The following is a 21,168-nucleotide window of genomic DNA, read 5'->3' as shown; positions in this document are numbered from 1 at the left end:
CACCGAGGTGCTGACGGCGTCCAGCCCGCAGGACCAGGCCCAGGGCCTGCGCACGCTGCTCAAGCTGCAGTGCGGCGACGGGCTGATGCACGAGAGCGTGCACGTGGACAACACGCGGCAGTGCACGCGCAAGTGGTTTGAGTGGGCCAATGCGCTGCTGGTGGTCAGCGTGGAGCGGCTGCTGGGGTACGACTGCGACGACGCGGCGCAGGCATACCACCGGGGGTACTCGCAGGTGGGGGCACGGGGAGGGAGGGGGCAGCGGAGGGCGGGGCTGGGTGGTGGGGGGCGCCGCTCGATGCGTGCGGCGGAGGCCGAGTGAGCCGCGGAACCAAAGTATACCGCAGCGTGCGCCAGCTGGCATCAGCTGCTGCCAGCCGCGGCTCACACCGGCCGCCGCCGCCGCGCTGCCCTCGCCCTCGCCCTCGCCCCGCTTGCAGGACCGGGAGAAGAAGGACGGCGGCTCATCGGATGCCAACATCTATGCGCCCTTCCACGCGCACCTGCAGTACGACGGCGTGTACCAGTCCAAGGTGGCTGACTGGGCGGGCATGGGCCACGTCATCCCCATCGAAGGCACATGACCCGGTGCAGCCAGGAGCGCAGTGGAGCGCAGCATGCATGTGCCAGGCTGCCGCTGCTCGCGGCAGCCTGGGCGTTCGCATGTTACCGAGCGTGCGCAAAGCTGTCATGACCGCCCTTGAATTGAAAGGCTTTTTCCAGATGGAATCTGGTAGTGGCAGATTCTGCCCAGCCCGGGCTCACATCATCGGTCATGGGGGGGCTCCCTGCGCGCGCCAGCCGGGGCCCGCCGCCGCAAGGTTTGACATCGCTCTGCTGGTCGAGCCAAACATTCCGGCAGCTCCTCCCCGACATTTGTGACGGCGGTCCGCTGTACTTCCCACTGGGACGGCGGTCCTCCTTGCAGCAAGCAGAGGGCATCTGCGGGCTGAGGTGATCCCCCTCGCCATCGCTCACAAACGCCCTCTGGCGATTAAGCGACTGCTCAGAAGCAACCAAGCACACATCATGACTGTGGTGCTGGTGGCGGGAGCCGCCGGTGGGCTGGGCCACCGCACCGCCCTCGCCGCTGCGCGCCTGCCGGGCACTACCGTGCGCGGCCTGGTCCGCACACTGTCCCCCAGCGACCCCGGCAAGCAAAAGGTGCGCAGCATAGCTTTGGGTGTGGTTTGGCGTCCCCTGGGGCAGTGGCTGCGCCTCGACGCTGGATCACTCCAGCCTGCCGCCGCAGCCGACTGCTGTCCGCGGTTGCAGCTTCTCACCAGCGCCCCCTTCTGCATACTGCTGCTGCAGGCGCTGGAGGCTTTGAAGGCGGCGGGGGTTGAGCTGGCAGAGGGCGACCTCCTGCAGCCCGGCACCCTGGGCCCTGCGGTGGCTGGCGTGGATGTGGTTGTGAGCTGCGTGATGGGGGATGAGGCGGCCATGGTGGACGGCCAGGCCAACCTGCTGAATGCCGCCAAGGATGCGGGAGTGAAAAAGGCAGGTCATGGGCCGGCTGCTCTGTGGCGCTCTGAGCGCAGCTTTGCGTCATTTGGATGAGCCACCTGCGCCAGCCAACGGTTCCGCCGTGCCCGCCTGTCTCCAGCCCCATTCACACTTCTGAGATCAACACGCGCCTGCCCCTCCTGCAGTTTGTGGCCTCCACCTTCTCCATGAACCTGTTTGCTCTGGACCCCGCGGTGCACTTCATGATCGCGCCCCGCCGCCGCTTTGCCGACATCCTCAAGGACAGCGGCGTGCCGGTGCGGCACCAGCTCGGCAGCTTGTGCCTCCTGTGCCCTAACTGGCACTGCCGGTGCTGACGTGGCGGCTTTCGAGGTGGTTTACCGTGCCACGGCCGACATTGCCTGCCTCCCTGCGTTGCAGTACCTGCATATCAGCCTCGGCGCCTTCACGGAAGTGTTCTGGGGTTTCTTCGGGTTGTACTGCCACGAGGATGGTACCCTTCGGTACTACGGCTCGCCTGACCAGAAGCTGGATGTCACGACCTACCAGGACACGGTGCGGGGCACTCGCCTGGGTGTGCAAGCTGCATGCCGGCGGGCCACATGCGGCGGCTGAGTCTGCACTCCCCTTTGCTCATGCCGTGGGGTGACGTGCAGGCGGAGTACACGGCACGGGCGGCTATTGACCCAGAGGCGACTGGCATCCTGGAGTTTGCAGGAGACCAGGCAAGCGAGTGGTCCGCGGTTGCTGAGGCCTGCCTGCCCCACAGTGTGGACCCCCAGCGCCGCACGTGCTGCCCGGCAGATCACACGCGTGGCAGCCGCTTGCCGCATCTCACCGATGGCTCTGCTGGCTGCCTGCAGGTTTCCATCAATGACGTGGCAGCGGCCTACAAGGAGGTGTATGGCAAGGAGCTGCCCACCAAGTGCCTGGGCAGCACCGCAGACCTCGCCGCCGAGGCCAGCCGCCGCTTCCAAGCCGACCCCTCCGCCTGGCCAATGTACATCCCCCTCATGTACCAGCGCGTCATGTTTGACGGCAGCGCCAAGCTGCACCACGTGGCCAACAACAGGTGGGCTCGAGGCAGATGGTGGGACAACAGAGAGCGCCGTGTGCCGCTGGGGGATTTGACCCCAGCAGTGCCGAGGCTGTACAACAATGCTCGGTTCTCACGATTTACTGTCTGCCGGCCTGCAGGTATCCCGATGTGCACCCCACCGACATGCGCTCCTTCCTGCGCCAGCACCCAGACCTGGCGGCGGTGGCGTGGTGGCCTGGCGCCCCGCTGCCGCCCGAGTACTACCGCAAGTAGAGAGGCTGTACGCTGCCTGTTTGTGCTGGCCTTTTGTTTCTGCTGCCAGTGGTTGAGTTACAGTTTCAACTGCATTAAAATTGATTGGGGATCAGTGTGCTAGCAGGGCGGGCCAGGCGGTGCTGGTGCCACCGTGCACGGCAGCAGGGGGAAGATTCAGGCTGATGGTACTGCGGAACATTCGTTTCGGAGCTTTTGTCTTATCCTCGCTTCGGCGGTGCTAGCCGTTGCTGTCCACACACGCGTGGTTCCTCGCTGTGCAGCTGGGGTCACCGCCGCGGAAATCCCATCTCGAGCGGGGTTGGCCACCGCCTCCAAGGCGGCACAAGCGCTCTCTTGCGAACCAGCGACGCTATCCAAGGGACCGCACACCTAAAGCACGCGACTGGCAGGATGACCGTCGTGCTAGTGGCAGGTGTCGCCGGCGGGCTGGGCCACCGCACCGCCCTCGCGTGCACGCGGCTGCCGGGCACCACCGTGCGCGGCCTGGATCGGTCCCTCTCTCCCAGCGACCCTGAAACGCAAAAGGTGGGAGGGCAGCCGTGACGGCGCGCCAGGGGTAGCGGCACTGCTTCGGCGCTCGACCCCAGCGGCCTGCTGTCGCCTATCGTCAGACATGGCGCCGCCGCCCCGTCCATTCACTGCTGCCTGTGCAGGTGCTGGAGGCTCTGAAGGCCGCGGGAGTGGACCTAATGGAGGGCGACCTCCTGCAGCCCGGCACCCTGGGCCCTGCGGTGGCTGGCGTGGATGTGGTTGTGAGCTGCGTGATGGGGGATGAGGCGGCCATGGTGGACGGCCAGGCCAGCCTGCTGAATGCCGCCAAGGCCGCGGGAGTGAAAAAGGCAGGTTGTGGGTTGGCTGCACTGTGGTGGCGTACTGGGTTGACACACCGGATGGCCACCCACCCCTTGCCCATCTTGCCTGCCCCTCCTGCCTGCAGTTTGTGGCCTCCACCTTTTCAGTGAATGTGTTTGCTCTGGACCGCGACCAAGACTCCGCCGTTTGCTCCATGGCTCTGCAATTTGCTGACATCCTCAAGGACAGCGGCATGCCGGTGAGGCAGCTCTCCCACCTGGCCCATGCAACACAATGCGGCTGCTGTCTGCTGTCTCACGCCAGCTACACCAGGGATGACATGCCTGCCTCCCTGCTTTTTTGCTGCAGCACCTGCACATCAACGTTGGCATCACCACGGAATGTTTCTGGGGCGTCATGGGGCTGTACTGCCACGAAGATGGCACCCTCCGCTATTACGGCTCGCCTGACCAGAAGCTGGATGTCACCACCTCGCAGGACACGGTACGCGAGCGGCACCTGTGGGAGAGTAGCCCTCATCAGGGCTGCCCCTGGTTGCCTCCTGGCATGTAGGCGCTGGCATGTAGGCGCTGGCCAGGCTGCATGCGACCGCTCTGCTCACTCCCCTTTGACCGTTCTCTGCGGGCAGGCCGAGTACACGGCTCGAGCAGCTATCGACCCAGAGGCAACTGGTGTCCTGGAGTTTGCTGGCAGCCAGGCAAACGAGCGATCAGCATACTCTTGAGGCCTGCATGATGCCAGCTGGCATGCTGCACACCTGCTGGCTTGCTGCATCCCAGCCGCTAGCGCTGCCTGGCTGTGGTGCAGCTTTCCATTAATGACGTGGCGGCAGCCTACAAGGAGGTGTATGGCAAGGAGCTGCCCAGCAAATGCCTGGGTAGCATTGATGACCTTGCGGAAGAGCTCAGCCGCCGCATGCAAGCCGACCCGTCCGCCTGGCAGATCTGTGTTCCCCTCATGTACCAGCGCGTCGTGTTTGATGGCAGCGCCAAGCTGCAGCACGTGGCCAACGACAGGTGTGGCTCGAGGCAGACAGATGACATGACAGTGGGCGCTGGCGGTTTGCAAACAGCAGGGGCGTCGCTTCTCGCCCGTCTCCTGCACAGCGGCAGATAATGCTCTCTTCTAACTGTTTACTGTCTGCCTGCCCGCAGGTATCCCGATGTGCACCCCACCGACATGCGCTCCTTCCTGCGCCAGCACCCAGACCTGGCGGCCGTGGCGTGGTGGCCCGACGGCACCCCGCTGCCACCCGAGTTCTACCGCAAGTAGCGCGGCGCTTGCTTGCCTGGCCGTTACACTATCATGTCTGCACACTGTTCAGCGTCGCTTTTGTACATTCATGTTTGGGAGCACATGCACAGTGCTTGGGAATGCAGTGGGTGGCGGGGCAGTGGCGGCGGGTTTGGAACGCCAGGCGGGCGGCAGCTGGCATCGCAGGGCAGGCATATAGCGCGAGCGGCGTGAAGGTCGTATGCTTCCTCTCGTGGGTATTCCCCCTGCCATTCCCAGCAAGCACACCGCTCGAGCCGCTGATCGCGGGGGAGACGCGACCTTGTTGCGGCTCTAGGATCCTGCGAGCCCTTCTAGCAGGTCCACGACTCCACAGATCCGTGCAAGGTACCCTGCGACCGCTGCAGCAGCCAGAGAGGCGCATGAAGAGGGAGAGTTTCTCCCGTTCGGGAGGCAAAACGAGCGCGGCACCCTACTGGAAGCCAACGAGCAATACCCGGCTGCCGTGATCCCGCAAAGCAGGATGGGCGCGCAGCGGGAGGGGGCGCCGCCGCCGCCCGCGCCGCCGCCGGCGGTCAACGGCTCTAGCGCGCCGGGGCTGGCGCACGGCCGCTCGCTGCCGCGCAGCGGCTCGGAGGCTGCTGTGGCGGGACGGGGCAGCGGCACCGGCAGCACGCAGCCCTACTACACGCCAGATGCGCTGTTCTATGTGTGGATGGAGGGCCTGCCCGCGGGGCTGGGCTTCAACTTTCAGAGGGAGTACCTAGAACCCTGCAACCTTGCCTTTGGAGCCGCATTCAAGCCCGACAGGTGCACCGCTGTGCGGGGGCCAGCTGCTGCAGAATGGCGCTGCATTGTGCAGCGTCGGCGGGCAGTGGGCATCGATGCAGGGAGGCGGGTGCTGGGGTGGGCGCGTGCGTTGCATTCTTGCAATCTGCCCCCTGCCTGCCGCCGCCTGCGCTGTTGCAGGAGCTTCCTGGTCGACCGCCACGATGTGGGGTCCAGCAAACCCAGCGCGCTGACCTGGGGCGTGCTGGCCTTCAGCGATGCAGAGATTGGTGGGTGGGGCGCGCTGGGTGGCCTGCGGCTGGTGGAGGCATGGGGCAGGGCCCGCCGATTCACACATGGCTGGCACTCCTCCTCCTCCTCATCGCCCTGCCAACCTGCCTGCCCACACTTGCCCCTTGCCCTGCTGCCCTCGGCGTGCCGTGCAGCCCAGCAGTGCGGCATGCGCGTGGCGGTGGGCCCGCTCATCACAGACTCCCAGCTGCCGCACCCGCCGCACAGGGTCACGGTGCGCCGCCGAGCGCTGCCCCCGCCCTCAGCCCGCGCTGCACCTGGCTACTCAGCTTCGCGTCGGCGTCGCTATGCGCCTGCACGCAGCAGGTCCTGCCCTGCCAGCATGCGGCGGCTGTCCCTGCCGCATAGTGGCCCCCTGCCGTCCCAGTGCGTGGCCTGCCTGGCTGGCTGATCGGCTGGCTGCCTGCCTCGCTGCAGGTACGCCGCCGCATCCCAGCCCAGCAGGAGCAGCTGGACAGGCTGGCAAAAGAGCTGGCTCGGCAGGAGGCGGAGAAGGCGGGGGCGGGGGTCAAGGCTGCGATCCTGGAGGCGGAGCAGCGGCGGGCAGCTGGGCAGCAGCAGCAGGAGGCTGGCCGCAATGCGCTGGCATCCGTGGCCGTCCCTGCTCGGCGCGCAGTGCAGCGGGAGCAGGAGCCGCCGCCGCCGCCACCTCCGCCACCTCCGTCGCCGGCCCCTCCTCCGCTGCCGCCGCTCCTGGAAGCAGCGGCCCCGCCGCCGCCACCTCCGCCGCCGCCGTCGCCGCATCCGCTGCTGCCCGATGAGCAGCGGCTGGCGGTGGCGTCGCCACGGTCTGGCTGCACGCGGAAGCGCAGGCGCCGGCATCGTGGCCAGTCTGAGCTGTCACCTGGGCAGGAGGTCGAGGAGGACGCTGCGCCGCCGCCGCTGCCGCCGGATGATGATTTTGAGGTGGTGCCAGCTGAGGAGGAGCAAGACTCGACGCCAGACGCGGCAGGGGCGCCGCCTGTGGCAGCACCACCACCATCACCAGCAGCGCCGCCACCGGCAAGGGTGCCGCAGCAGGCAGCCCCGCAAGCGCCTGCAGCGAGGCCCTCGTCGGCGCAGGCAGCAGCAGCCGCTGCTGCCCAAGAGGAGGCGGCTCTCGGGTCGCAGCTGGTGGCAGCAGCTATCCAGAGCGCGGCGGCTGGGCGGATACACAGCGAGCTCGGCGCTCGCCCCCTGTCCGCAGGCAAGCAGCGCCCTCGCAAGCAGCAGGAGCCAGATGCCGATGAGAAGCCGCAGCAGGCGCAGCGGCCAGTGCAGAGCGTGATGCTGCGGCAGCCGGTGCTGCAGCAGTCGCCGTTTGTGGCGGATGCGCCGCAGGGCCAGGCACGGCGCAAGAGAACCGCTGGCGCGGCAGCGGCAGCGGCAGCCACAGGCGGGCCAGGCGGCAGCACCGGCAGCAGGAATATTGGCCCGCTGGAGCCTGTTCTGTCTGCCGGCAGGAGCGACAGCATCCTGTCTCCTGGTAGGAGCGGCGGCAGCGTCGCGCAGGTGGGGCAAGAGCAGCAGCAGCAGCAGCAGCAGCAGCAGCAGCAGCAGCGCCTAAAGCAGCAGCCCAGCCAGTCGCAGCTGCTGAGCCCCCGCGGCCTGAGCAGCCGCAACCTGGCCAGCCCGGGCGGCAGCCGCAAGGGCGCCGCTGCAGCAGCTGCCGCGGCCGAGGCCGTTGCCAGTCCCCCCAACGAGACTGTGCGGCACAAGGTGCGGGTCATGATGGAGCAGGGGCTGCTGATGGCAGCGGTGGAGCTGAAGCAGCAGGGCGGGGACGAGGCCGCTGACGAGGGACGCGGGCCGTGCGATGCTGCAACGGCAGCGGCTGTGGCCGCGGAGGTGGAGGAGGCGCTCCTGGAGGCTCACGGCGGGCAGACCAGCAAAGGGTACCGGGAACGGGCTCGCATGCTGCAGACCAACCTGAAGGTGCGCCTGCAGCTGGCGCCACGCCAGCAGGGAGCAGCCCATGGTTCTGCCAGAGGTTGCAGACAGGCTGGCTGGCAGCTGATCTGAGAGGTGCCGGGGGCGTGCGGTGCCCGTTCCACAAACCGCCGTCCCCTCAACATGGCTGCCTGGCTGGTGCCGCGTGCAGGATGCGCGGAACCGCGAGCTGCGGGCGCACGTGCTGCGCGGCGACATCCCGGCCGCCACCTTTGTGCAGATGACCTCGGATGAGCTGGCATCCAAGGTTGGCCGCACCTGCACATGTCCCTGCCTTACATTGGCTTGTGAGCAGCGCACCTTCTCGTCACCCGCTTGCCCTGCCCGCCAGCTCGCTGTTGCCTGCCCCTGCGGCAATGCCCTGCTGCTGGTGCGGAGCCTGCGGCCAGCGCCTGGCCGGGGCGAGCCCCACACATCGCAGCTGGGGTGCTGAGCAGCAGTGCTGTGGCGCTGAACTGCTGCAGGACCTGCAGGCGTACCGCAAGCAGGTGTGGGAGCAGAGCCTGCGGCAGGCGGTGCTGCCGCCAGAGGTGGCCGCCACCAAGTCGACGACGGCGGCCATCGAGCTGAAGCAGGCGGGGTGGGTGCCAGGCTTGTCTGCCCAGTTTGCCTGGCCAGTAGTGTTGGGGACATGCTCTGCTTGTGTGCCGACTGTTGTCTGCTGGCTGGCAACCACGCACAATGGCTGCCCCTGCCTGCCGCTGGCGCAGGCTGCTCCCTGGCGTTCGCGGCATGCGCCGTGGCAACGCCGCCGCCAGCCCTGCTTCCCCAGACGCCAGCCCCTCGCCGGCTGTGGACGGCATGTCGGATGTGGCGCTTGGCTCCACACAGCTTGGCCTCGCCCACGCCGGTCCAGCCGTGGCAGCCGGGGAGCAGCAGCAGCAGCAGCCGGGTGGCGCTGGGCAGTCCAGGTCGCCTGTCCACGTGTCCCTGCCCCCCATCCGCACCGGTGACCATGCCTCCCGGGCCGCCCCGGGGCTCAGCGTGCTGCCCCTGGGCGCTGCCGGCACCAGCGGGCTTCTGCCAGCCATCCCCAGGATGCCTGCTTATGAGCTGCCCCACCAGGGCGGCAGCCCCGGCGGCGGGTACGTGAGCGGCGGCTCGCCCGGCTCGGCGGCAGCAGCGGCGGTGTGGGACTTTGAAGAGCTCGCCAAGCAGGCGGCAGGGGGCAGCGCGGCAGGCGCGGCGCTGCAGCCGCCGTTGCAGCAGCAGGAGCAGCAGGAGCAGGCAGGGATGGGGATGCGGGCAGGAGGGCGGGCAGGCACGCCCGATCTGGATGTTGCGCCACCTGCGCGGCATCCGCAGGTGCAGCAGCGGGAGGGCACTCCAGACCTAGATCAGCAGCCCGCAGTGCCTGCTGCGGGAGCGGCGGCACCGCAGCAGCCAGCACCGCCGCCGCTGCCGCAGGGAGCGAGCGTGGAGGAGCAGCAGCGCGCGCAGCAGCAGCAGCAGCAGCAGCAGAAGGAGCGGCGGCGCCAGCAGTGGCTTGCGCGGCAGCAGGCGGGGCTGGGGTCGAACCCTCAGCTGCAGCGTGCCGGCAGCCCAGACCTGGAGGAGGCAGGGCAGATGTCCCCGCCGCCGCCGCAGCAGCAGCAGCAGATGCAGCAGCCCGCAGAGTCGTCGCAAGAAGGCACGCCCGACCTGCTGGCTGAGGATGCGCCCTTGCTGCCGCTAGAGCCGCTGCAGCAGCAGCCGCAGCAGCCGCAGGCGGCGGCAGGAGTGGCAGCGCCACCAGCAGCCGCCTCCGATCCACGCAGCCAGGGCAGGAGGGAGGAGACGGCGGCGCAGCTCCGCACCAAGAGGGAGGAGGAGGCGCGGGGGCACAGCAGTAGGGCGCGCAGCAAGAGCAGAGATGGCCGGCAAAGGGACCACCGCAGCAGCAGCAGGGACCGCCATCAGCACAGGGACCAACGCAGCGGTAGTAGGGAAGAGAGTCGGCGGCAGCTCGGCAAGGATGACACGACCAGGCATGGGGACGAGCGGCCCCGCAGCGGCGGCAAGGAGTATGAGCGGCGGCGGCGTGACAGCGGCGGCAGCAGGGATCTCAAGAGGCGGCACAGCAGGAGCAGGAGCAGGGATCGGGGTAAAAGCAGGGGCGCAAGCCCGCCTGGCAGGCGCCACAACAATGGTGCCGCAGCAGGGGACAGCAAGCAGCCTGACAGCCGGCACGGCGGCAGGCAAGGCGGCAACTTGCGGCACGCAAGCAAGCGCAGCAGGAGCCGCAGCCCTTGGCGGCCGACGCTTGGAGGCAGCGGGGGCAGGGGGAGCGGCGGCAGGCACACCCAGGTGCGTGCTGCCAGCCCGCCGCCAGCCAACAAGCGGCAGAAGCAGCAGCAGCAGCGGCAAGGGGAGCAGCCGGAGAAGAGGACTGCCATGCCTCCACCACTGCCACCTGCACATCAGAAGCAGCAGGAGCAGCAGCAGCGGCAGCTGGGGCCTCCCGTTGCCCAAGACTTGGGTGGCCATCAAGACGCAGCGCCGCCACACGCTTCGGGCTCGCGCGACAATGGGCCGCCAGTGCCCAATGGCAGCAGCAGCGGCCTGTCTGCCGGCTGGTCCTATGGCGCGCCCCTGCTGCCGCAGCAGTCTGTGCAGCCTCTGCAGTACCACCAGGTGCAGCAGGAGCTGCTGCAGGAGCAGCAGCAGCAGTACCGCCAGCCGGAGCCGCAGTGCCACCCTCCCCTTCCGCAGCAGCACGACCCCCAGGATGCCGCCGCCTTCTGGCATGGCGAGCTGGACTGGCCGCAGGGCCATGGCAAGCCACACACACGCCTGTCGGCCGCAGCCCTCAGCTGGCAGGCGCCAGGCCATGTCGGCCCGCCGATGCAGGCACGTTGCTGTATGGCACGCTGCGCACGCTGCCGCTTCTGCAGCAGTGCGTCTTCGTGAAGTGACCTGCCCCCCACTTGTTGCCAGTTAGGCTTTTGATGGTGTGTTCCTGCCTGTGTTGCCTTTCCACCTGCAGCTGCCGCCGCGCCTGGTGGTGACAATGACGATTCCCGGGGAGTCTTTGCTGCCGATGCTGAAGGGCCACGGGGCACGGCCGGGGCAGGTGCGTGCCAGTGCTGATTCCCAGTGGCGCCAGGCCGCTGCCGCTGCGCGCCTGCATGCCGCACGTTTTGTTGTGGCGCCGCAGCCCTGGCCCTGCCCTTGCTCACTGACGCTGCTGATGTTCCATGCTGTGCCCTGCTGGCCTATCGCTCGCTGGCTGCAGCTGTGCTGGTTCCTGCTGACCACGCAAGGCGGCGGCGGTGCAAGCATTCGTCCCCTCCCGGAGGGCAAGGTGGGGCTGGGCGTGTTGGTGGGCGGTCGGGCCAGCAGGCGGCTAGCGAGCTGCTATCAAGTTCAGCTGATGTCATGGCTTGCATGGATGGAAAGAGGGCACGCATCTACTCTGATCTGTGCTTAGCTCAAGCCAGCTTGCTCTCTCGCCCAACATACATCCTGCGCGCCCTGCCTGCCTGCTTCCCTTTCCAGGTGGGCTGCTGCCTGGTCAGCCTGTCGGGCAAGCAGGCTGTGAACGACGAGGCGATGTGGCAGCGCAAGGAGGCCCACGCGTGGTCCCTGCACCTGCTGGTGGGCTGCCCCAGCCTGCAGGCAGCGCTGCCAACGGCTGCATAACACACCGCGGCCCTGCTGCGTGGCGCCGCCCTCGAGCCTTGGCTTCATGCACCGGCAGCCGCAGCCTGCCCTCTCAGCCAGCCGGCCAGGCTCGGCCATTTACACTGTGCTGGAAAGATGCTGCGCTTTAAAACCCGACCCACGGTCCCGCCTCCTCGCAGGTGCCCACGCCTGATGTCATGTTCTTTGTCGGGGTGGACCAGGCTGAGTTGGCGGCGCTGGGGCCCGGCACGCTGCTGGTGCTGGCGCTGCCTGCCTGGTACGGCAGGCTGTACCGCTCACCTGCCAAGACCCAGCCAGACTGCTGCATCCGTATGCTGGGGCCCCCCTTGCTGCACTCGCTGCCACCAGACCTGGGTGAGAAGTGCTGCCGCCCTGCCATCGACGTGCCGTGCCTGCCCACCCTCTCAGCGTGCCGCCCTGGCCTTGCGTGTGCCTGATGTGCCCTTCCCATGTCCCCCTGCCTGCACCGCGCCGCCTGCAGTGGCGCCCAACACCCTGCGCACCTCTGTGTGGCAGTACCAGCAGCTGAGGGCGGAGCTGATGGGGCAGCTGCTGCTGGTGAAGCCGCGCAAGAAGTGAGGTCCCCAGCCCTGGCCGCACACCACACGTATCATGCACCCGCACCTGCGTTTGCACTCCCCAGGTCGACAGCGCTGAGCCCGCTGTGCATGTGCCGTCGCCGCTTGCGCTGTGCAGGCCAGGCGACCAGGACGGGCTGGAAGCCTGCAACAAGCTGCTCACCAGCATCGACAAAGTCCTGGTGGTGCCGGTGCGTGGCCGCCGTGCCTGCATAGCAGCTGGCAAGCCCGTGGTGCAGCAGCTTGCGCCCGCCGGTGCTGCCCCTGCTGGCGCACGCGCTGCCCCCGCTCGACCAAGCGCACACCCGCCCGTGCTGCCTGCAGCTGCGCAGCCAGTCCCAGTTCCACGCCCACGGCCCCCCGGTGGTGGTGGCTGAGCTGCTGCTGATCCCCAGCCCTGACGGGCGCCTGCAGGTGGGTGGCCCCACTGCCGCCTCCACAGATCCGGCGGCCTGTTTCTGCTGGGTGCCAGTGCACCTGTGCGCCCCCCTTCCCAGCCGACCTATTCGCTGCCTCTCTGTGCACGCCCCGCGCCGCATGCTCAAAGCCTGGTGGCAGATCGTGGGCGTAATTCAAAGTGCATGGCCCTGCGCCTGCAGGCCGCCGTCTGGGAGCCCGACGCCGGGCCCGACTCGCTGCGGGAGGTGTATGACCCCTGGCAGCTGACCCTTGGCTGACCGAGCGGTGGTGGCTGGACGCCGGCTGCGCCGACAAGGGCCTTGACTCTGTCCTTCACTGTGCGTGCTTCGTTGCGTCGCTGACGCTGGTGCTTGTCCTGCTTGTTCGGATCCACAACTCCTCCGCTCCTGTACGATTTCATGCATCCATTCCTTTTCGGTGCGTCAGCATCTCTGTAACCAGACAATGGATGATCTGCTCTGAGATTACACATGAGTCACCACAGGGGTGAAAGATCAAGGATCACGGCTCAAGATTTGCAATGCGAAGCATGGTGTCACACAAAAGAGCGACGCGGTAAACAGTGCACAGCGGTATCGAAATACGCAGGGTGGGGGGTTATCATCTCTGGGGGCATCATCGCTGGGGGTATCATCTCTGGGGCCACCAGCTCTTTACTCACAAGCGGCAGGGTGTGGTCGGAGAGGCAGGGCCGCAACCCGCCAGCGCGCATGTGCCAACCGCCCCACACACTGCTGCCGGAGCCCTCGCGGGCCCGCCCCAGGGGCAGGCGCCCCCCTCAGATAGACACTGAGTAGGGCACGCCCTTCATGGTGAGGCCTGGGGGCGAAGGGGGCACCAGCAGCGTGTAGGGCATTGCCTCCTTGGTGCCTGCAGGCATGTGGACAGCGTGGCAGGGGCAGTCGCCAGGTGGGGCAGCAGGTTGGTGTGGACTCGGCTCGCGGCACGCTGCCGCACCGACCACCCTGCTCGGCAGCCTCCACAGCGAGAGGCAGAGGTGGTGCACGAGGGCGAGCAGCGGCACTCCGCCTGACCATGCCAGCGGCAGCGGCGGCGCACCCCTGAAGCGCGTCCAGGCGGCGGGGTCGGAGTTGCGGGTCTGCATGCGCGCCTCCGCCGCCTGCATGCGGCTCATGAAGCGAGCGTTGGCGGCCATGGCGGCAGGGTCCTGCAGGGGCAGGCGGCGTGGGAGAGGAGGGACGGGGCGCCGTCATGGGCACGTGCATCTGTCGTGCATCGTGTCGAGCCGGGAGGGCAGGGCAGGCACCCGGCTGGGCCGGGAGCACGCTCCACGGGCCGGGCCGCCGCCGCCGCTGGGCCCAGCATGATGCTGCGGCCCACAGCGGGCTCCCCCGCCGCTGGGCCTGCGGCTGCCTGCCAGCCTGCCCAGCCAGCCTCCCACCCACCGTCAGCAGCACGTTGCGCTCATCCAGGGTCTGCTCGCCGTCGGCGTGGATGGACAGCAGCTGCACCGTGACCATCTCCTTGAGCGACGCCAGCGGGCCAGACAGGTAGGTCAGCAGCTCACGCTCCAGCGCCTTGCCGCCCTTGCCCGCGGCCTTGGCCAGCGCCTGGACGGGCGGCGCAGGCAGGGGTGCTGGTGGCGGCGGCGGGGCTCCTGCCGGTGATGCTGTGCCGCCATGTACTGGGCAGGGAGGCAGGCAGGCACTGTGCCAGGTGCTGGCCCCACACCTGGTAGGCTGGGTCTGCCTCGTCGCCGGGGCGCGGGATGGGGCGGCGCGCCAGCGAGGACACGTTGAGCAGCAGGGAGGCAAAGTCAAACTGGCCAAAGTTGACAGCGGCGTGGTGGGCGGACGCAGTCCACGCAATGGTGGCAAGCACCTGGCGGGCGAAGGGGTGCACGGGGCGCGGCAGCGGGGGCACGTGCGGTGGGGTTGACGGCACACAAGGTGGTGAGATGCAGGTGCATGCCGAAGCCCCTGCCCCGTGCCAGGCAGCGCCCTGCCACCCAGGCCGTGCGCGTCGTGCCCACCCCCAGCTCACGTGCACCAGCGTGGGCACGTCTGGGATGGGGCCGGCAAAGCCCCACACCGCCGCCTCGTCGGGCTCAACCAGCTTCAGGTCTGGGTGCCCCTCCGCCTGCGCACGCCAGGCGCAGCCGGCAGCCGCGCTCAAGGACCCAAGCCCGCCTGCCCGCCTGCCTGCCTGCCGCTGCCCGTGTCCTGCAGACGAGCCACGTCAGCAGCTGATGCCGCACCTTGACCTCCGCCCACCAGGCCTGCAGCTCCTCGTCGCCCGCCACATCCTCGGGGGATGCGTAGTACAGGGCGAGGTACTCCCCGAAGTACGCCTCCAGCTCTCGCCAGATCTCCAGCCCGTCCTGAGCATAGGGGTAGTCACCCAGCCACACCCGGCCCTCCCCGTCCAGCATGCCCCTGCGGGCAGGCAGGCGCGGGGCGGGCAGGGGCAGGCGGGTGGCGGGCGGCAGCGTAAGAATAACAGTGAGGGAGGGCTGGGAGCGGGCCAAGGTGGCAGCGGGAGCCTGCCATCTCTGTGTCTACTGTGCAGGCCCTGCGGCCTGCTGCGGAGTGCCCTGCCCAGCGCCGCGCACCTGGCCTGCAGGTCGGCGGGCGGCGCCTGCAGCCTGAACCGCCAGCTCTTGTAGGCGGCGGAGGAGAGGAGCATGGCGTAGGCGCCTGCACAACACACGGGGGCGGCGACAGCCAGCAGCGTCCGCATCAGCCACTGTGCGGGCGACGGGAGGGCTGCCCCTGTTGCCGCTGGGAGACCGTCCCATGCACAGCCGCGTATGCACTTCACCGCCGTCCTTTGCGGTACGGTACCGCTTCCGCCGCCCACCTGGCGTGAACACGTCCTCGATGATGCCGGAGGCGGAGATGAGGGCCCCCCTGGCCTTGGAGTTTATGTCCAGAGTGAAGCGGAAGTGAGGCAGCATCAACTTGAACACCTGCGCTTGGGAGCGGGGTGGTGGGCAGCAGGAGGGCGGGCCAGGGCAGCAGGGCCGTCAGCGGGGAACGGCGGAGAGGGCAGCGGCGGCAGAGCCGGAATTGAGTACTGGAGGAGCGGCGGCGGCTGTGATGCTGCGAGCAGCAGCTGGAGCGCGGGGCCGGCGCCGTGCCGCACCGGGTGCATGGCGCTGATCTGGCGGCGCATGGCGATGAGGTAGGGCTCCGTGGCGCAGTGGCAGCGCAGCCAGTGGGACACCAGCTGGTGGTAGCCAGAGTCCAGGGAGCGGAAGATGGCCTTGGCCAGCCACCACAGCGCCTGCGGGGGCGGGGCGGGGAGCAGGAAAGCATGTCAGGCAGGGTGCTGGAAGGGGGCGGTGCGTGGGGCTTCGCCCTTGCTTGCTGCTGCCCTGGCCCTGCACTGGCGTGGTGGGGCGCCTGCCTGCCTGCCTTTGCCTGGCCCAACCACCCACCTGCCCCTGCGCATCGCCCTTGAGCTGCTGCCGGCTGTACACGACGCCCGCCCCGGGGCCCAGCTGCCCCCCGGCCGCCGCCTCCTGCGCCTGCGTCTGCCTGTGCTTCAGCTCGATGGCCACAGGGATCAGCGCCTGCTCCTGGCCCTCGGGGGTCCTGCGGAGGGGCGGGGGTAGTTCAGCTGCAGAGCTGCAACGCTGCTTTCTGTTGTCGGCCCCCGTTGTAGCCATCCAGGCTGGGGAGGTGGTGGCGCTGCAGAGCTGGGCCTTTCGAGCCAGGCCCTGCCGCCGGCAGCCGCGCGGCGTCGAGCACGCATGCCGCGGCGCCGGCGCCTCACTGCTGCAGGAAGAGCAGGGCGCGACCGGCGTGCTCCACGTGGCCTGGCGCATCTGCGGGCGCCTCGCCCCACAAGGTATCCATGAGCGCATAGTCGAGCAGGAAGAGGCGCGGCTTTGCGCCGCCAGCAGCCGCCTCGACCAGCTGCGCCAGGCCGGCGCCGCCCAGCGCGGCCAGCTCCTCTGCGCCGAGGTGGCGGGGGGACGGGAGGGGTGGGGGGCGGGCACGGTGAGGAAGAGAGGCGGGCCCAGGGGCAGGCAGGCAAAGATAACCGCTGCTCAGCGCTCGGCAGGACGCAGGCAGGCTGCTGCTTGGGTTGCAGGGCAGGCACACCGGCTGCCGCGCCTCCTCACCGTCCACGTGCTGAAGCCCAATGGCACTGCCCAGGTCTGCGGGCATGCGGGTGAGGGCCACCACGGCCGAGGGGTTCATGCCCGCGATGCACTGCCGCCCCCACTCCTCGTCGGTTTGCAGCACATCCAGGCCCCGCCCCGCCAGCACGCGCGGCAGCTGCGGGGGGCGGCGGGCGGGAAAGGGGCGTGGGGCGGTGCATGCGCATGCGCACGGCAGCAGGCGAGCTGGGTGCTGCCGAGCCAGCTCGAAGCAGGGAGCACAGGAAGTAGCGGCAGCTGGGCTGGGCAGGCAAAAATGGACGGCTTTCAGGTGCCCTCCACCACCACCCAACCACCCACGCGCACCTCAAACTTGAGCAGGTCCTTGATGCTGGGCGCGCTGCGCAGCTCCCGCAGCGTCTCCACCACCTTGCTGTGCAGCTTGCCCAGCGGCCCCAGCCGCTCCTTGGCCACCTGCGCTCAGGGCAGCGCAGAGCAGCGCAGCAGCGGCGTGCCCGCGCTCATCCGCCCGCTGGGCACCTCTGGGCACTAGTGCGGAGCGGGAGGAAGGCACTGGCTTTTGGCGAGGCATGCGAGGGTACTGCTGCGGGGTGTACTGCCCGCCACCGCCAGCTGGCACCAGCTGGCACCTGGCCGTCCAGGTCGCTCAGCGACTCGTCATCCAGCTCCAGGTCCCACACGCTGCCCTCGCCTGCACCAGATGCAGAGCCGGCGGCGCCGGGGTCCTGCAAGGGGAGAGCCAGCCGATGCGTCGGGGCCTAACACCGCACGCACCCTTCCCTCCACCCCCAGCCTCCCTGCGCCCAGCCTGCTTGCGCCGTGCCGCCCCCCCACCGTTTTGAACAGGCGCAGCACGTCGTCAAAGTCCTCAAACTGGGTGGCCGAGTCGATGCTCTGCACGCCCTGCGCCACCGCGGGGCCCACCGCCTGGAGCAGGTCGCCGTTGAAGCCCTGCTGCTTGCTGGAGTCAAACTGCTCGTCTGCGCGGCAGCAGGAGAAGCGAAGCGACAGCCATCAGTCAGCCATCAGTTGGGCAAGGCCCACCGGGCACAGCAGGGCGCGCTGGCGGCCGCGTCCCCCGCCGCCCCGGCGCTCACCAAAGGGCAGCCAAGGCTTGCCGGGCCCCTCGGCGCCCTGCGCCCTGTTGTTGGACAGGTGGCGCGGGTAGGGCAGCTCGGCGGAGCCGCCCAGCGCGGGGCGAGGCTGCTCTGCTGTGCCCAGATCGTCGTACACCTGCAGGCCAGGGGCTTCCATTCCGTGGCGGCAGCCCCTCGGCAACACATGCTCTCCCCGTGCACCGCAGCCCAGCAGAGCCGCCAGCCGATTGCACGCAGGGCTGATGCGCTGAGCCTCCACGGAGCCTCCTGGCTACCTGGTAGCCGTATGCCCTGTCGGAGACCTTCTTTGGGCCAGGGCCAGGCGCGCCCTGCACCAAAGGCGAAGAAGCAACGCGGGCAGGCGGTGTGGCGGAGCGCCTGCCAGCCGTAGGGGGGTACGCAACTGCTTGCAACCTGTCCCAGACCCGCCCACGCCTCACCCGCAGCGCCTCCAGCTCCCGCCTGCGCTCGTCCAGCAGCGCGGGGGGCGTGTGCTGCGGCAGGTAGGCGGCTCCGTCGAAAAAGATGCGGGGGCCGTGGTCGGAGCAGACCCAGGAGCCGGCGGGGAACTCGTGCACAGCGTCCAGCCTGCGGCAGCGGCAGCGCTGGCGATGCGCTTCAGCTGGGAGTCGCCGGGCGGGCGGCAGCAGCAGTACGGCATGCGGCAGCAGCAGTACGGCATGCGGCAGCTCCAACGCCCCTAAGCCGCCCAGCCCGCAGCCCGCCCCGCATGCTGACGTGGCCAGCTTGACTGAGCGAATGTAGTCCACGGTGTGCGCCTCGTCCTCGCTGTTGTCGTCTATCTTCCTCACCAGCACCGCGCCCGGGGCCTGGATGGTGTCGGGCACCGCCACCAGGCCGCGGCGCGCCCACCCGCCCATGCCGCCCTGCTGCTCAAAGCGCTCCCAGGTGGCGTCCACGCGGGCGGGCGGGCCGCGGGCCTCGCCCTCCCGGTCCACGACAGTCAGCTCCAGGTCGGAGCCAGTGTGCTCGTCCACCACCGGGGCCGTGCTGGTGATGGTTGCCACCCACAGCCGCTCCCCCCTGCAGCGGCAGCGGCAGCGGCAGCGGCAGCGGCAGGCGAGGGGCGCCGGAGCTGGTCTGGCTGCTGCAGCGCCGCGACTCTGGGCCCGCACACTGATCGCACACATCATGCACGAGAAATGGGAGCAGCTAGGCAGACTCGTGAAGACAGAACCCCACTGGCTGTGTGGTGTGCAGCCCACCAACATGTGTGCGGATGTCATGGTGCCAGCAGCTTGCGCTTACCGTGTACCGCTCGCCATCACCCTGAATCCATTGGCCCGCCCGCTGGGAACCCGGGAGGGCCTGCGAACGGGGACGAGGGCCTCCAGGCCTCCAGGCGCGAGCCGAACGCTGGCCATCGGAACGCTTCGCAGTGCCCAACGAGCGGGATGACCGGCGGATTGACTGGATCGAGTGTGCGGCGCGCCGATGGAGGGCAAACCGACAGAGAAGAACGATGGTACGGGAGCTGGAGCTGGGATTGCAGCTGCCAGAAGGGCACCGGCCCACTGATGCCATTCAACATGCCATGGCGCTCCTGGGAGGCGTGGCCAGTCTCGCGCGCCGCTGCCTTGCACCTGCTCCAGCCGCAGCTCCTGCACACCGGATGGGCGGCTGAGCCAGGCTCCCGGAGCCGAGAGCATGGTGAAGGTCTGCGGCAGCTCACGCGCAGCAGGCACAAGCCTTCGCGTGCAGCAGGCGGGGCCCTTGCCTGCATGCGCGGCATGGCGCGCAGCACCGCCGCCAGCGCGCCCTCGCTGAGGTACAAGTTGCCGGCGAGGCGGAGGCGGCATGCGCTCCAGCGAGCGCCAGCTCACCAGCGCCTCGTCTCTGCACAGATGCGGGTGAGCTGAGTGGCAGGCAGGCGCGCGATGGCTTGTGAAATGCGCTGGATGGGATCCCCGCCCCGCCAGCACATACCATGGCCCAGCTAGTCACCGCTATGTGCCAGCCGCAGCAGCCCACCTGACCGTGTAGTTGAGCTCGCAGTCCAGCTCCTGCAGCAGTGTGCAGGCCGCCAGCTACTGCACCACGTCTGCCGGCAGCTGGATGCGGGACAGGCTGCAGAGGAGGCGAGGGGGAGGAAGGCGGGGAGGCGCGGCTTGAAGAGCGGTGCAGGTGCGAGCTGGCGCTGGAGAGCTGGCCCCACTGCTCAACCTCCTGCCTGCAGCATGCTCAAGCGGAGGAAGGCCCCCACCGCCGCCCGGCAGCGGCCCACCTCAGCGACTCCAGCTGGCGCAGCTGGTGGAAGGTGGGCGGGGCGGTGAGCAGGAAGCCGCCGTCGATGTGGCGCAGCACCAGGCGCGAGGAGCCCGCCATCAGCGCCCCCGCCCCCGCCAGCAGGCTGCCGGCCTTGACGCGGACGCGTGGGCAGCCAGCTCGCCGCCGGTGGCCGATGAGGGTCGGCGCATCAGCCGATCCACTGCGGGTTGGGGAGGTGGAGACCCTGTGGGACGGTGAGGAGCTACGGCGGGGCTGCCCTGGGCTGCCCATGCTGCCGCGCTGCTGCTTGCTGGCGCTGAGCAGCGGGTTGAAGGTGGTGGTCGTGTCAAGCCTGCCGCCGCCGGCGAGCAGCAGGCAGTGGCGACTCACCGCCACCCCATCCAGCAGGCGCAGCTCGAGGTGTGCCAGGCGGGGCAGGGCTGCCGCCAGCCCATCCACAGCCGCCTGCCCCACCTGGCAGCTGGTCACCTCGAGGCGCTTGAGCGCCGTGAGGTGCGCCAACACCCCCGCCCCCGCATCCGTCAGCAGCAGGCAGCCGTCGAGGCGCAGGGCCAGCAGGCGGCCGGCCAGAGGCAGCAGGGCGGCGAGGTCCTCCTCTGGCTGCAGCCGCATCTGTGCCGCCGCCAGCCGCAGCCCCCGCAGCTGGTGCAGCCCTGGCAGCCAGTCCAGCCAGGTTGGGCTCAAACCGAGAATGTGAGGGGCCTACGTAACTGTGGAAGCTTCCCACAGCGTGAGCAGATCATAAGGTTGATGCCTCCCCTTTCTTTCTCAGCGCCAGGCTGGCACCGCCTGTGCCGGTTGCAAGCACCTGTGCCTGCTCTCCTCCTGCCAACTCGGCACGCCTGCTATCACAAGGTATCATTATTGCAGTATTGAACTACATCGAACCACATCAAAAGGATCGGGCAGCAGTTCATGCGCTGCAGGCTTTCACCGCCCCACCGCAGCCGCCGCCAGCACCGCCGCCCGGCGCGCCGCCTTCTGCGCCTCCCACAGGTTGTCCGGCAGGCTGGTGTTGAGCGGCACGATGCTCCAGCCCATGGCGGGGCACGTGTCCCCCATGAAGCTGCCCCAGTAGTTGAGGAGGGGGCCAAAGTCGCAGGGCGGCAACTTCAGCGGCTTCAGGGTGTCCTGGGTGTGCAGGCGCCGCCCGGGGCTGGGCAGCGCCTGCACGGCCGCCGACGCCTCCTGCTGCCGCCCCTGCAGCAGGCGGCGGCCGAAGGTTTTAGGGGGAGGGCGGGGCGGGGGGCGGGGAAAAGGTGGCCTTGGCGG

The 21,168-nt window shown here is 69.1% G+C and overlaps 4 protein-coding genes across 4 annotated transcripts in view; 3 read left to right on the top strand and 1 right to left on the bottom strand.

The window, feature by feature from the left end:
- CHLNCDRAFT_49501 (hypothetical protein) overlaps positions 1-584 on the top strand; it is a gene marked incomplete at both ends in the record, with an annotated part of 3,521 nt that extends 2,937 nt beyond the window's left edge. Inside the window, 2 exons of the mRNA XM_005852074.1 lie at positions 25-235; positions 441-584. Coding sequence (XP_005852136.1) covers positions 25-235; positions 441-584 — 355 coding nt within the window. The remainder of the gene's footprint in view (positions 1-24; positions 236-440) is intronic.
- Positions 585-1,029: 445 nt separating this feature from the next.
- CHLNCDRAFT_133246 (hypothetical protein) lies at positions 1,030-2,779 on the top strand (the record flags this gene model as incomplete). Its single annotated transcript, XM_005852073.1, has 7 exons — positions 1,030-1,164; positions 1,315-1,491; positions 1,653-1,763; positions 1,888-2,022; positions 2,124-2,210; positions 2,331-2,539; positions 2,665-2,779. 7 exons carry the CDS (start codon positions 1,030-1,032, stop codon positions 2,777-2,779), a joined length of 969 nt encoding a protein of 322 aa, XP_005852135.1.
- Positions 2,780-3,172: 393 nt separating this feature from the next.
- On the top strand, positions 3,173-4,867 carry CHLNCDRAFT_133245 (hypothetical protein; the record flags this gene model as incomplete). The annotated part of the gene is made up of 6 exons (XM_005852072.1): positions 3,173-3,307; positions 3,436-3,612; positions 3,720-3,833; positions 3,944-4,078; positions 4,403-4,611; positions 4,750-4,867. The coding sequence occupies 6 exons, from the start codon at positions 3,173-3,175 to the stop codon at positions 4,865-4,867; spliced, it is 888 nt and encodes a 295-aa protein (XP_005852134.1).
- An 8,041-nt stretch (positions 4,868-12,908) lies between these two features.
- Positions 12,909-15,619, bottom strand: CHLNCDRAFT_33552 (hypothetical protein). Its single transcript, XM_005851738.1, has 9 exons — positions 15,565-15,619; positions 15,280-15,388; positions 15,032-15,116; positions 14,678-14,855; positions 14,464-14,559; positions 14,152-14,301; positions 13,866-14,030; positions 13,519-13,627; positions 12,909-13,329 (listed from the first exon to the last, which is right to left on the bottom strand). The coding sequence occupies exons 1-9, from the start codon at positions 15,592-15,594 to the stop codon at positions 13,238-13,240; spliced, it is 1,014 nt and encodes a 337-aa protein (XP_005851800.1). The 5' UTR covers positions 15,595-15,619; the 3' UTR covers positions 12,909-13,237.
- Between the last annotated feature and the right edge of the window lie 5,549 nt (positions 15,620-21,168).

This window comes from Chlorella variabilis (genome assembly GCF_000147415.1).
Source record: "Chlorella variabilis unplaced genomic scaffold CHLNCscaffold_1, whole genome shotgun sequence".
Classification (NCBI taxonomy): Eukaryota; Viridiplantae; Chlorophyta; class Trebouxiophyceae; order Chlorellales; family Chlorellaceae; genus Chlorella; species Chlorella variabilis.
Note: the sequence above shows the minus strand (reverse complement) of the source record. Positions and strands in the feature narration are given on the sequence as shown.

Excerpts from the sequence above, each read along its gene's own strand:
- CHLNCDRAFT_33552 (XM_005851738.1), bottom strand. The coding sequence starts at position 15,594 with ATGCGCCGCCAGATCAGCGCCATGCACCCG. Across the intron at positions 15,389-15,564 it reads AGATCAGCGCCATGCACCCG|GTGTTCAAGTTGATGCTGCC; the intron begins GTGCGGCACGGC and ends TCCCAAGCGCAG. Across the intron at positions 14,560-14,677 it reads CCTGGTGGGCGGAGGTCAAG|GCGGAGGGGCACCCAGACCT; the intron begins GTGCGGCATCAG and ends TGGCGTGCGCAG.